Here is a 13,793-nt window from a genome sequence, read left to right as displayed (position 1 = left end):
CCTATCCCATGTTTGCTTTTTTCCTGACAAACAAAAGGATGCTGTGGAGTAACTGTTCTGTTTCCTCTCCTTCCCATCACAGACATCAACGAATGCCAGTCCTCGCCCTGTGCCTTTGGAGCCACGTGTGTGGATGAAATTAACGGGTACCGTTGCATTTGCCCCCCGGGTCGCAGTGGTGCAGCATGCCAAGAAGGTATTCCAGATGCCAGAGCTGAGCCTAGCACTTGTAGCAAAAGCTGTATAATTGCACATTGGTGGGTTTGTGGTTGTATGGGGTTGGTTTTGGGGGACACTATCTGTTGTTTTTTAAAGCAAGTATCCTTATTGAAGAAGAAACTCAGTGGGAAGTTTAGATGAACTTTGAAAAGGTGTTTGTTTCCTGTTTTTAGCTTATAATTCTGTTCGCTCTCTCCTCAGTTACAGGAAGGCCTTGCATTACCAGTGCTCGAGTCATGCCAGATGGGACTAAGTGGGATGACGACTGCAATACCTGTCAGTGTGTGAATGGAAAGGTCACCTGTTCTAAGGTACAGCTGTGCTGTGGTTTGGCTTACAGCACCCTCTGTGCCCTAGGCAGCGGATTCTCACAGTATTCATCCTGCCTAGGTTTGGTGTGGCCCTCGGCCCTGTGTGCTGCACGGCAAGGGCCCCGGCGAGTGCCCATCCGGCCACGCCTGTGTCCCTGTGCGGGACGACCACTGCTTCACCCGCCCGTGTGCCGCCGTGGGGGAGTGCTGGCCCTCCAACCAGCAGCCTGTCAGGACCAAGTGCAACTCCGACTCCTACTACCAGGACAACTGTGCCAACATCACCTTCACCTTCAACAAAGAAATGATGGCCCCGGTGAGTAACAGCAGCTCGCTGGGCTGTGGCACACACAGTCTCATTCCCAGAGCATGGAGAGATGTTTTCCATGGGGAAAACTGCTGCAAAAGCTGACTCTGCCTCATTAGCAAAGAAAACAAAAAGAGGAGAAGGATTAATATAGCCTTGCAGCCTAAATGCTTTTGTGACTACAGAAGAAAAAAAAGCTAGGTTGGAGGGAATTCCACCTCCTTTTCCCCTGAGAACTCTTACTTCAGGGCAAAAAAAAAAAAGTCAAACAAATCTTACATCTGTCTGTTCGTGTGCATATGTATTTAAAAAAGCCAACATCTTTTTTGTATCCTCCAGGGCCTTACCACAGAGCATGTTTGCAGTGAATTGAGGAATCTGAATATTCTGAAGAATGTTTCTGTTGAATATTCCATCTATATTACCTGTGAGCCTTCCCACTTGGCAAATAATGAAATCCATGTTGCTATTGTAAGTATTACTGGAATATTTTTAAATGTCTTAGTAGTTAATTGCTCAGATATGTGTGCAACACGTGGATTTCATAAAAATATTAATTCCTGGCTTCGTTAGCACTTCCTGTGGTTTAGTTTCCATCCTGATGCCCTTTAAGACCAGGAAAGGAATTCTGGGTACATCTGTGTACCTGAAAGCTGCCGTCTGGGAGCAACCGTAATAGGGGGAGTAAAATACTTCTCTGTTATACTCTTGCTTTCGGGGGGTTTTTGGTCTTCTTAAGGATGAGGACAAGAATTCAGAGTTGTTAGTTTCTGCCCACAGCAGGCCATTTTGCTTTGATTCTGTTTGTTATAGATGAACAGTAGCAAGAGCCTTCACTGCCTGTGAAGGTTTATAAATAGCAGGTTCCCCTGTGCATCTGCTGTGGTGTTAACTGTGTGCCTCCTCCTGCAGTCTGCAGAGGACATTGGGGAGGATGAAAACCCCATCAAAGACATCACAGATAAGATCATTGACCTGGTCAGTAAGCGCGACGGGAACAACACGCTGATCGCTGCCGTCGCCGAGGTCAGGGTGCAGCGGCGGCCGGCCAAGAGCAGAACAGGTGAGCTGCTCCTCGGGCCAGGGCAGAGCCTGTCCTCCCTTTGGACACTCCTAGCGACTCCCTGATCATCAGGGACAATGGGGAGGCTTTGCACACAAGGGCTATTCATTGCTAAAAACCCTAAAGAAACTTGCCACAAGTTTGCTAAAACTGGCAAAAGGGCTGCTGCCCTTCCATGCTCCTCATGGAGAAATGCGGGAAGTAACAAGGCATAAGAAGTGAGATTTGTTTTCTGTGAGACATCCCCAAGTGTCCCCCGTGGTCTGCAGCAGGACTAACTGTCTCCTGTCTCTTGCAGATTTCCTGGTGCCCTTGCTGAGCTCGGTGCTGACAGTAGCCTGGATCTGTTGCCTGGTCACCGTGTTTTACTGGTGCATCCGAAAGCGCCGGAAGCAGAGCAGCCACACCCACACGGCCTCTGACGACAACACCACCAACAACGTCAGGGAGCAGCTGAACCAGATCAAAAACCCCATTGAGAAACACGGAGCAAATACTGTCCCCATTAAAGACTACGAAAACAAAAACTCTAAAATCGCCAAAATAAGGACACACAACTCTGAGGTGGAGGAGGATGACATGGACAAGCACCAGCAGAAGGCCCGATTTGCCAAGCAGCCAGCCTACACTTTGGTAGACAGAGATGAAAAGCCCCCCAACAGCACCCCTACAAAACACCCAAACTGGACAAATAAACAGGACAACAGAGACTTGGAAAGTGCACAAAGCCTAAATCGGATGGAGTACATCGTATAGCAGACGGTGGGGTGCTGCCATGCAGGGCCTTTGAGTATCAATAGAAAGGCACTCAAGAGCTTGTAGTTCTTAAACTGTTGTGTAATATTTGAGTCTAAGGCTATTATTTACTTAGAATCCCTGTGTTAATTTAAGTTTGGACAAGCTGGCTTACACTGGCAATGATAGTTGCTGTGGTTGGCTGGAATACCAAGTGCTGCATTTCACATCTATGCAAAACTAGTCAAAAGTGCCCTCCTGTAAATTCAGCTGCAGCTGATCCATCACAGAAACGTTCCATAAGGTTTTATTACATAGCCTTATTACTCTTCCTTAGTGTTCATTTTTTTTTTTCTGCCAGATGTTCCAATTTATACAGTTTCTTTAGAATAATACATTTTATTTATATTTATTGAATTTGAGTTTTTTGTATATTGGTTTTATGGTGACGTACAACTAGTTCTGTATTTGAAAGTGCCTTTGCAGCTCGGAACCACAGCAACTATCAAAAATAAGTTTATTATTTATTTTTTTATTGTATTTTTGTTGGGGGTGGGTGGGGGGAACTTGTCAGCAGTTGCTGGTAAATGAAGAATTTAAAGAGGAAAATGTGTCAAAAATAGAAGTTTGTATAGATATGTAAATAATTCTTTTTTTATTAATCACTGTGTATATTTGATTTATTAACTTAATAATCAAGAGCCTTAAAATATCATTCCTTTTTATTTATATGTATGTGTTTAGAGTTGAAGGTTTTTGATAGCATTGTAAGCTCGTGGCTTCTCTATTTTGAATTTATTTTCTTGTTACATGTTGCCTATATGCCAAAACTAAGGTGTTCTAAAATAGTTTATTTTTAATAGGATGGGCTTTCATGCCTTGATGCTGGTTTTTGTACAATGTCAAACGTTTGAAACACCTTCCATAGTATCACTTTAAGACTATTTGTAAGTACTGACTGAGGCAGTTTAGAGAATTAGACTAGAAAATTTTTTTTGCTGCTTTAGACTTGAAAACCGAGTGACAGGCAGATAATCTGCTAAGAAGCAGTTTAAGGGAACAAAACTGAGCTATTACTTTATGTAGATGAAATGTGAGTGGTTGCATGTAATTAAAAATATCAAATTAGCGTGTGAAGTTGGAAACACAGCAATCTTATTTTGTAAATTCTAATTATTTTTTTCTCACCATGAATATGTAATACTGAACCACTTGTAGATTTGACTTTTTTTGTAATCTACTGCATTTAGGGAGTATTCTAATAAGCTAGTTGTTGAATACTTGAACAGTAGAATGTCCAGTAAGATCACTGTGTAGGTTTGCCATAGATTACACTGCCCGCCTTAACAAGTGAGGAAATCAAAGTGCTATTACGATGTTTAAGATCAAAAGGCTTATAAACATAGTCATCTCAGTGGTTAACCATTGAGATCATGAAGATACCTTGTATTGTGATATTAGTGTTATATGAAAATGCATCTTTGATGTGTTGTTCCTGGCAATAAATCTTGAAAAGTAATATTTATTAAATTTTTTGTATGAAAACATAAAAGAGCGTGGAGATTATTGAGCTTGGAGGCGCTCCCGGCCAGTCAGTTGTGCAAAAGCAGGGGCAGGTGCTGCTGGAGCTTTCCAGGCCCTGCCCCTGCCTTTGGTGGAGTCAGTTTTTGGTAGCTGATGCCACGTTCCCCTCTGGCTGCCGTGGCACCGAGGAGGTCTGAAAGCAGCATGTCCCTTGTTCTCACTGCCTCTTGGCCGATGGCCCTCGGTGCGCCGAGGGTGCTGTGGCTGCACCTGTGCAACGAGTTTACCCTGCACGGGCCAATGAGCTGCCCCCAGATAGGAACCAAATCTAAGTAGCTAGGCAAGATCCAAAGTGCTGACCTGGATGGGAAGGGATCCATAGATGATGCTGATTTCTAATGGGCAAAAAGTGCTTTGTAAAGCATAAAATAAACTCTGAAAGTATTCAACATGATGGCTTTGAATGCTGAACTAATGCTGCCCCTCCCACCTCTGGGCAGGGGCTGGCTGGCTCAGGGTCTGCTCTGGTTTTACCATGTTCTGATGAAGCTGCAAAACTGTTCTGCTAAGGGGCTACTGCAAAGCTGAAGGAACAATTAACTGTGTAACAAGTTCATTGAAAAATAGTTGAACCAACCTGCTGCAAGGCTAGGCCTTTGCATCTGTATTTGTTTGTAATAATAAACAGGTATTTTATATACAGATTGCTGCGATATGAATGCACTGAACGCTAACAAAACCTGAGAGTGAGAAATACTTTCTTCTGTACTTTTTTTACAGCTGTCAAAAAAAAATTGATAAAATCTAATTAGTGTTACTTTTTATTTTGAACTCACTTTAGAAGATTTCCATCGTGGCTACTCTACTTTGGCTGGGTGCTGCTTTTACTCTTCACACTCACACACCTCACAGGGCAGGTACTGGAGCCTGTTTAGTTTACTGGCTCCTGGAGGAGAATTTAACACCATTAGCTTCAGCTGACCACTTCAATAATTCCTCATCAAACAAATCCCACGAGTATTTTACTTCCCTTTGTTCCCTGACTTCTCTGCAATAAAGCAAACACGTCATGTCCAAAAAAGCTACTTAAAGATAATGGAATCTTCCACCTGCCTCCAAAGGGCAAAGCTGGGCTATTCCCTGACTGCTGTCCCATACTTTTAATGTTGAATTAACCATCTTCCTGCGGTCTACTGTTCACATGGGTCTCAAATTCAAGGATACAGGAAGCTGAGCCCCTCTTCCAAAGGGCTCAAACATACTTAAATTTATAGAGATTTCTAAGAGTCTGCCTTCTATTAACCAAAAAATAATTAAAATAGGGCATTTGCTATTTCTGAGAACAATAGTTTTCAGGCTTCTTGAAAACCTACTGAGGCCATTTCTAGTTACAGACTTACTCATTTAACAATATGTACATGTAGTGACAAAGTGTTTAGGTCTCTGAAGATTCAGTGAAAGCAAAACCTGGGTTCCTCAAGCTTCAAAACATGTCAAAGCCCTGAGATCAGGGTTCCTTTATTTACTTCCAGCCTTTCCTGTGCTCCGTGCAGAGGTTTTGCTACTGCAGAGCTCCTCCAGACACACCCTGCTTTTCCCCATGGATTTTCCTCACTTCATCACTATCCCATGGTGTTGGAAAATTAGAATCATGCAAGTTGAACAGGGGGCAGTCAGAAAATTCTACACAATTGCCATTATGGTATATTTAATTAATCATCCTATCTCAGTGGTAGCTCCACAACTTACACTGGTGACTGTAATACAAGAACAGGCCCCCAAAGCCCAGATCCACCACCAGGCTGGGGGCTGGTCCATGAAGTGGTTTCCGTTGCCATGAAAATAAATAGAAACGTGAACTTTAGGGCTTCCCTCTTAGAATACCAAGGCACATTGATTTTTGTGGAAATCATACTTTGCCAGGTCACACTTCTACTACTAAGGGAAGATACATTCTGTTTAGTCAGGAGAAGTTTCCACTGGTAGTGTAAGTTTGTTCTTTGGATCCTTCTTCATCTAAACACTGAAAAATGTGTGCTTCCTGAGCTGCCATTTAAGCATACAAGAAATGAAATGAAATAGAAATGAAATGAAATGGTTCCCCTTAGCACTCTGAGCTTTGCTGTACCTACAGCTAAATGAACCTGCTGAATGTGGGTTTGGTTGAGCCTGGCTGAACACGGCCACATCAAAGCCCTGCACCTCTGCATGGAAAGGGCCCATCTTGCGCACAGGTACCTGGGAAAGGTGCTGAGGGAGCAGGTTACATCAGCCTTCTCAAAATCCATTCATGGCACCGGGAAGGGAATGCCAGCCTCGGGAAGGGCTCCCCCTGCAGTGCCGGCAGGAGCCAAGGGCAGCTGGGAGCGCTGGGACCCGAAGGCCCTCAGGCCAGGGGAACGTGACCCAGGCTGGGGCCCAAAGGTGGGACTGCATCTCCAGCCGTGCCTGTGAAACCGTTCTGCCTTTCACAGACACACCTCCTGTTCTCACACCAGCCGACACCTGCACAGCAAGAGGTAATGGTATTAATCAGCTCCCTGCCAAGCTGAGATGTACTGGGTTATGCTCCCTGCTGCTCCTTGAAGACTGCCTGCTTCTGCTCCTTATCTGCCAGCCCCAGGCTGGATCCAGCCCTGCCTCCCAGCAATCCCAGGTCCAGGGTGCTGCCCTACCATCTGCAGAGTCACAAGGCAGAGCTTTCATGGTTTTTAGGAGCGCCTGCCAAGATGAGAAGTTCTGACAAGGGAAGTACCCAATTCAGCCTTTGCCTCCCCAGAAGATGGAAGTGATTGCGTAACCTCCCCGTCCCCCTCTAACGGAAGCAAGAATATTTGAGTCTATTTAAGAATTTTTTGGCTTCCTCTTTTTTAAGCATTGACAGCAATGGCCGTGGTGGTTACTGTTTGCCAGTGCCCACTGAGCTTGCTTGCCAAGATCGCTGATTTCTCCCAGTAGAGGGAAGACCCAGTGAAAAAGCTGTGCAAACTGAACTGCAGTTTCTGGGGCAGAGGAAGAGGAGGAGGAGAGGGGTGCAGGCTCTGGATGGCTCAGCAGTGCTTCCCTGGCACTGGGGCAGCAGCAGGGCCACGCGGGATCCGACGGCGTCAGGCTGGAGTCCCAGCCCAGATCTGCCAGCCAGCGCCTTCTGTGATGTGCAAATTGTTTCAACCAGTTTCCCTACAGGGTGGAGAAATAAATCCCTATTCCTTTCATTCTAGCACTATGAGATCATATTAATATTAAAAAGGGGCATGCCCAGCTCTAGAATTAGCGCTCCAGATAGTCTTCTTTAAAGATCTGATGCATAAATAAAAAAGATAATTATTATGCCAGCAAATAAGGCAGTTATGGAGCTAGAGTACCAATTCCTACTGCTGTACTAAAAGATTTAACTCGGACAGAATGGGAGCAAACTGAAATTTTCCTTTACAAAAGATGCACTGTCAGCTCTCACAGGAGCAGATTTCCAGCTCTGGAATAATTTAAATGGATAGTAAAGAAGGTAGGAGAGTTGTGGCTAATTTCCTGAACAAATTCCAGGTTATGGCTGAAATGCCTTGTGACACTCCATCACTTCCACAACTATTAGGGTTTCCCAGCATAAGGCAACACTAAAGAACCAAAAAGTCCCTACCTAAAAATGTCACCATACTGCCACTGTGTAAAGGATGAGGTCATGCACTACCAGGCTCGACTTTAACTATCTGGGGGAAACAGGTGGACGAAAGGACTCGTGTGAGTTGGTGAAAGAATTTGCTGCTCCTTACCCAGTTTGCTTTCCCCTGGGAGCAGCTCTTCCCTCAGTGCTGCCCCAGCCGTCAGAAGCAGCACCGCCAGCTCCCTCCAGGTTCAGTGGAGCGCTTTGATATCCTGTGATGAAAGGCTCCGTGCGCGGCCGTTCCCTCAGCCCTCATCTTCTCCTGCACCCAGGTTACTGCCAGCGAGTTTATGTTTATTAAAGGAGAAAAAAGCACAAAGCAAAGAAGTGAGGAGTGCCCTTTATTAAAGCTAATTTCTGAGGCCAACCCACACTTCCCACTGCTGGCAAAAAGGCTCAGAGTTATTACCTCTGTTTGATGCAGCCTGTTTGAATAGAGAACCTTTCCCTGGGTACTGATAAAGCCACAGAGATACCTACTTCTAGCATGCAATCTGGGAGAGTCTATACTTCACATCTTTCTTATTCCAAACAGAAAAATATTTCCCTCCTTTTTTTTTCTTTAGGAAGAAACCATTTTCTAGTCAATAGCCAATGAGATGATGATGTAAATGCCAATTACAACTCATCCAATGCAATCCACATGCTGAGCAGTGAGAGGGAAGGAATTTCACACTGACCAAAGAAATGCCTTCAGAAGCTACTTAACACCTCACCTGGTCAAAGCCTTCTGTAGCAAGGGAGGTCTGGGTGCTTACCTGGCAGGTAACACCAGAACCTGCACAAAGCTTAGCACCCACAAGATCTTGGGATACTTAAAACCTTCCTACCAACCAGCACTGGGCAAGGGAGATTTCACATGAGCTGATTCCTCTTTATAAATGACTATGTAAAAGGCTGGTCTAGCTTTTGATATGTGTTTAACCACAGAAGTCCACTAAACAAATATTTTTAACTGCTTTGATGTAAAGAATAATGGAAACAACAATCTGTACACATTAGAGAGTGTTTCACTAGGAAACAACTGTTTCATTATCAGCAAAAGCATAGACCAAATGAACCAGATGATTCATTAAAAATAATAACCCACCAAAGCTGGCTGGTTTAGGATAAAAAAAAGAACCAAAGATATTGTTTCTGTGCTTCAATGGCAGCTTCAGAAGAGAACAGATATTCGGTATTCCCTACTTTTAGAGAAAGGTATGCTAGTGCTGCTCGGAAGCAATTTGATAATAGAAAGCCAAGACTTGCAAACTGCTAATTTTACTCCAGCTCAGTTTCCAGTTCCCTTTTTTCCCTCTAAACCTGATTTAGGAAATCAAATTTGTGGTTCTGGAGCATGTCAGACCACACCTTTGCCAGTCCTCTGGGTGCAGGTGGATGGGTGTTGAAGAAAAAAGCAAAGTCTAAGAAGATGACCCTGGGCTTGAAGCAGAGAGAGGAGAGAGACACAGACACAGCCTCTGTGTCCCAGCACCGCCAAAGCACCACCAGGTTTGCAAAAGACCAGCTGGTATAAAAGTCCTGCTGCACAGACAAAAGAAAGCACAGGTCTGAGCAGCAACACCTTCTGAAACCCAGAAATGACTGTGAATTCAAAGTCTTTTCCCTAAATAGCTGCATTTCTGGGAGGATCCAAGACACAACTTTTGATAGCAATGAAGCTCAAAAATACACAGCTGCACAGAGCCTACAACTTATCAAGTAAGGACAAATGGAATAACACCACCGTGGACCTGTGAGAAAGCCCAGCTTTGTTCTGACTCCCCAGCCTCTAACACCCTCCATCACCTTTCATCTCTCACTGTTGCATGACCACTGCTTTGAAAGGGAGATGTTCCCAGGCAGCAGAAAAGAGATAAAACCAGCATTTTAAGTAACATAACAAAATATCCTAAAGGAAAAATCAAGTGTTCTTACCTACACAGACAACAGTTTAACCTACCTAAGCCCCCTTTAAAAGCACGACCTTCATTTGAAAGGGTGCAGGCAGGTATGTTCTTCAGTCAAGATTAAAACTAAACTTTAATTATAAGGTTAACACATATATATACATATATATGTATATATATGTATATATTTATATATATATATATACACACACACACACATAATAACAGTGGTGATGAAATGATGAAAACTGGTGTGATAAAAACTAGATGTGGTTGCCCTCTGGTTTCTGATACTTGAATTGTCTATGCTAAGACTAATATAAACTATCAAATTATTCTAACTACTCTCATTTTTCTGATAAATGCTTAATGTACTATCCCTGTTCCTCTTTCAAGTCCATCAAAAAAGGTGCTTTTTATTCCCTTCCTGGCCCAGTATCTCCAGTGCATAAAAAAGCCAACAGCAAACATACCTCAGGCTCTTCTTCCTCCAAACCAGGTTCTTTGCAGCCTTGGTTTTGCTGGTACTGGGAAAGAGCTTTTAGCAGAGCCTGGAGCTGGGTAAGGATTTGCAACCTGACTGCAAAGCACTGAGAAACATCACCCAAAGAGCTGAAAGAAAAAAGAGAACATGTCTTCCAGACACATGCAGAATCTTCTTCATTTGCAGCAAGAGCAGAAATCACTTGCAGCAGGAGGAAGTTGCACAATCAGCAGAGTCCTGCTGTCAGCTGCAGAGCAGCTAACTCTCATCAGGACCTGGGTTACACCACCAACTCTAATGCTCCTGGATGTGAATCACCTCCTTAACCTCAATGAGGAGATCCACAGTCGTAAGTAAATGTCACTGAGATTTTTCTAAATTACTTCACACAAAATCGCAGAGCACAGAATATGCTGAGCTGGAAGGGACTCACAAGGACCATCAGAGTCCAGCTCCTGGCCCTGCACAGGACACCCCAACAATCCCACCCGTGCAGGGGAGCACTGTTCAAACGCTTCCTGAGCTCTGCCAGGCTTGGTGCAGTGACCACTTCTCTGGGGAGCCTGCTCAGTGCCCAGCCAGGTTCTGGGTGGAAAAGCTCTTCCTGATATCCACGCTAAACCTGCCCTGACACAGCTTCAGGCCATTCCCAGGCGCTGTCACGGTCCCCACACAGAGGAGATCAGTGCCTGCCCCTCCTGTTGCCCTCACCAGGAGGCTGCGGCTGCAGTGAGGCGTCCCCTCAGTCTCCTCCAGGCTGAGCAGACCCAGTGCTGCTCCTCACAGGGCTCCCCCATGCTCATGCCCTCCTCTGGAAGCTCTCAAACACCTCTCTATCCTTGTTACGCTCCAGTGCCCAAGCTGTGCCCAGCCCTGGAGGCCAGGGCAGAGTGGGCAGTCCCTCCTGGGCCTGCTGCATGCCACGGACACGGCTGCGCTCCTGCTGCCTCAGCGGCTGTGTCACACTGAGCTTGAGAATGAGCAAAGAAAATGGCTTACACATTTATTCTACACATTTTAAAAGATAAGCATGAAATAAAAAGGTACATTTCCTTAGCTCATTAGCATTTAAATTCAAGAAGCAGTATGAACAAGCACTGTGAAATTAAAATTTATCTTAAAATGAGATTTAACTCTAGTGTTACTTGCACATGAAAACCAGTGTGTTGCCCTTGCACACAAGCAAGGCCTCATTTTGAAACATGTATCCATGAAGATATGCTTATATGTTTATATATGAACTTCACCCAAGAACAATGTTTGCAATCCAGGTGTAAACATATAAATCTAAATATATAAAAGAAATCTTCATTCTTCCCCAAGACTGAATGCATGATGACTTGTATCCACATGGGCTAGAATTAAATGTTCATATCAAAACTACACAAGCAGAAAGTATAGTTATTTTGAAACTTCTCTGAAAAAGTGGGCCTCAAATCATCAGCTATTAATCCTGGTTAAAGAGTTATCTAAAATAAACTTAATTTGCTTTATTGCTGTAAAGATCATGTGATCTCAAGATAACTTTCTAATATAGAGAAAGGGTTAATTTTTTACTAAAATAAACTACATGCTCAGAAACAAGCAAGATAGCAAATAACTGCAGCTGCTAACAGATCACACAAGGAGTTTTAACTTTCGCTGTCAGCAGCTGATTTGACCTTTTAATAGCACTAAATATGTATAAATCTAAAATTGTGCTTAGTAAATAGTATTTTATAAGAGATTTTTCTTTCTATAAATCTGATGCTGACTTGTGTAATAATCATGACTAATTCCTAAAGACTTAAAAGGATTACCTGTATTACAGTGCCAAATGACTAAGATCCTTAGTTAACTAAATTTTCTTATTGTGTTCTCTAATTTTGATTTTGTATTTCTATTGTTTTCCATCATTTTGAACTGCTTCCTGCACTTTGCTTAGGCACAACCTTGGCTGACCACCCATGCTATCAAGGCAGTATTTCAGATTTTGACTTCTTAAGCCTTCGCAGTTTTAACTTCCCGAGACCATTTTCCACATCTTTTTTTCTTTTTTGGGAAAGCTTCTCTGAAGACACGGGGCGCAGCTCTAGACATGGTGTTGGCACTGCAGGCAGTTCTTCAGGGGCTGTGCTTGGCTCCTTTTGGCTCTGCACTCCACTGCTGCTCACAGAAAGAGACCAGGAGGGGTTTTTTCTCAAAGTCAATGACTCCTTGTCAACCACAGTCTCTGTCACATCTTGCTTTGAAAACAACTTGGAATGAAGAGGTGTTGTCTCCTCCAGGAATGGACCCAAACAATTATCGTCACACTCACTCATTTCCGTATTGATGTCAGTTAAAGGAGTCCCTTCAGAGGACACTTTTGTGAGGTGCTCCAGCTTTCGCTGTGAGCCACAGGTCTCGAGCTGAGCCTGTGCTCTGGTCACTCTCTGGCTTTGTTCAGGAGCCGGCGGCGCTGACTCAGAGCTGCACGGAGGGCTCTCACCGAGCAGCCTCGCCTCTGGCCGCTGCAGAGAGCGAGGTTTGTGCTGGCTGTGAACCCCCTCTGGCTGTCCCTGATGAACATCCTTTCTCTGCTCTGGCTCAGGGAGGCCCAGGCTGCCCTCAGCTGTGTTTGTGCAGTCCTTCAGCAGGCCAGGGCTCCTGCGCTTCACAGCACAGCGAGCACTCAGAGAAGCCTCACAGTCACTGTTTCTGTTCTCTGTCTGCGAGTCTGCCCAGCCAAGATACACTTTCTTGGAGTCCTTGCTGATTTGAGGTTTGCTTGCACTACTTCTCCTTGGTTTTGTCCTCTTCACACTGCAATAAAAATGAATTTTGTTTTTTAAATTAAAAAAGAATCTTTACTGACTCCATTTACTGTTTTTCCAACTCTGAAACACCACTTGGGCCACCCTCTTTCTGAACGTGGAAAAAATCCCTGTGTATCATCTTGACAAGCAGCAATGTTTGTCTAGTGTGGATAATATCAAGCATTATCCATCTGATTTTCCACTGTTGTAGGGGAGAGCCCTATTTATTAATGACTAAGCTCCGAAAGAGTGAGTTCACACTCTCTTCCAAGAGGCAGAACTGAATTCATTACCGATGTTAAAGGTCAACAGAGCAGAAGTATATTGAATTCCTTTCTGAACTGGCTAGATAAAATAGCATTTCCTAAGTGCCTAAATGCTTGCAAACCATTCCCATATACCCACATGCATAATGCATATCTATGGGACAGAGGGGGCAGGCGGGAGGCAGTGAGTGCGCCTCTGTGTGAGAGCTCCTAATCTCTATTTTAGAATGTTCCTCTGGAATTTTTCCCAGGACATTTCAAAGCATTGCTTCAAAGTTAACCACTACTCATCTAGTATCAAGCCCATTCATCTGGCAAGGACTTGGGTAATGCAAGTAGATGATATTCTGAAAGGAATTACACAGGAAAATGGGATCACAAGGGAGCTGACGGAGCAGCAGTACATAAACACTCCTCAGCAGCACGCTACCTATGGATCTGGATTTCACAGCCCTTAAGATGAACTTTATGCCCAAGTCCTGAAGCTGCATTTGGAGTCTAAACACACAGCTGCTAGAGACGGCCCCACGCTGAGACCATGTTCTGCTGCCCAG

The 13,793-nt window shown here is 44.2% G+C and overlaps 2 protein-coding genes across 10 annotated transcripts in view; one reads left to right on the top strand and one right to left on the bottom strand.

Moving 5' to 3' along the window:
• The window catches only part of JAG1 (jagged canonical Notch ligand 1), a 35,996-nt gene extending 31,135 nt beyond the window's left edge, over positions 1 to 4,861 (top strand). The window contains exons 21-26 of the mRNA XM_064709835.1: positions 83 to 196; positions 421 to 530; positions 610 to 846; positions 1,177 to 1,308; positions 1,750 to 1,900; positions 2,199 to 4,861. Coding sequence (XP_064565905.1) covers positions 83 to 196; positions 421 to 530; positions 610 to 846; positions 1,177 to 1,308; positions 1,750 to 1,900; positions 2,199 to 2,656 — 1,202 coding nt within the window. The 3' untranslated portion in view covers positions 2,657 to 4,861. The remainder of the gene's footprint in view (positions 1 to 82; positions 197 to 420; positions 531 to 609; positions 847 to 1,176; positions 1,309 to 1,749; positions 1,901 to 2,198) is intronic.
• The window catches only part of SLX4IP (SLX4 interacting protein), a 101,769-nt gene that overhangs the window by 21,083 nt on the left and 66,893 nt on the right, over positions 1 to 13,793 (bottom strand). For 3 of the 9 annotated variants that reach the window (XR_010439701.1, XR_010439699.1, XR_010439700.1), the window contains 4 exons: positions 11,996 to 12,980; positions 10,186 to 10,324; positions 7,930 to 8,096; positions 5,449 to 6,664 (listed from right to left, as the gene is read on the bottom strand). Coding sequence is in view for 2 of the 9 variants with exons in the window: in XM_064709840.1 (XP_064565910.1) it covers positions 12,149 to 12,980 (832 nt within the window). In the remaining 7 variants the exon portion in view is untranslated. Of the gene's footprint in view, positions 1 to 4,995; positions 5,106 to 5,448; positions 6,665 to 7,929; positions 8,097 to 10,185; positions 10,325 to 11,028; positions 12,981 to 13,793 lie in introns of those variants that run through there. The other 6 variants (XR_010439698.1, XR_010439697.1, XR_010439696.1 and 3 more) reach the window with 3 other exon arrangements.

This window comes from Zonotrichia leucophrys, chromosome 3 (assembly GCF_028769735.1).
Source record: "Zonotrichia leucophrys gambelii isolate GWCS_2022_RI chromosome 3, RI_Zleu_2.0, whole genome shotgun sequence".
Classification (NCBI taxonomy): domain Eukaryota; kingdom Metazoa; phylum Chordata; class Aves; order Passeriformes; family Passerellidae; genus Zonotrichia; species Zonotrichia leucophrys.
Note: the sequence above shows the minus strand (reverse complement) of the source record. Positions and strands in the feature narration are given on the sequence as shown.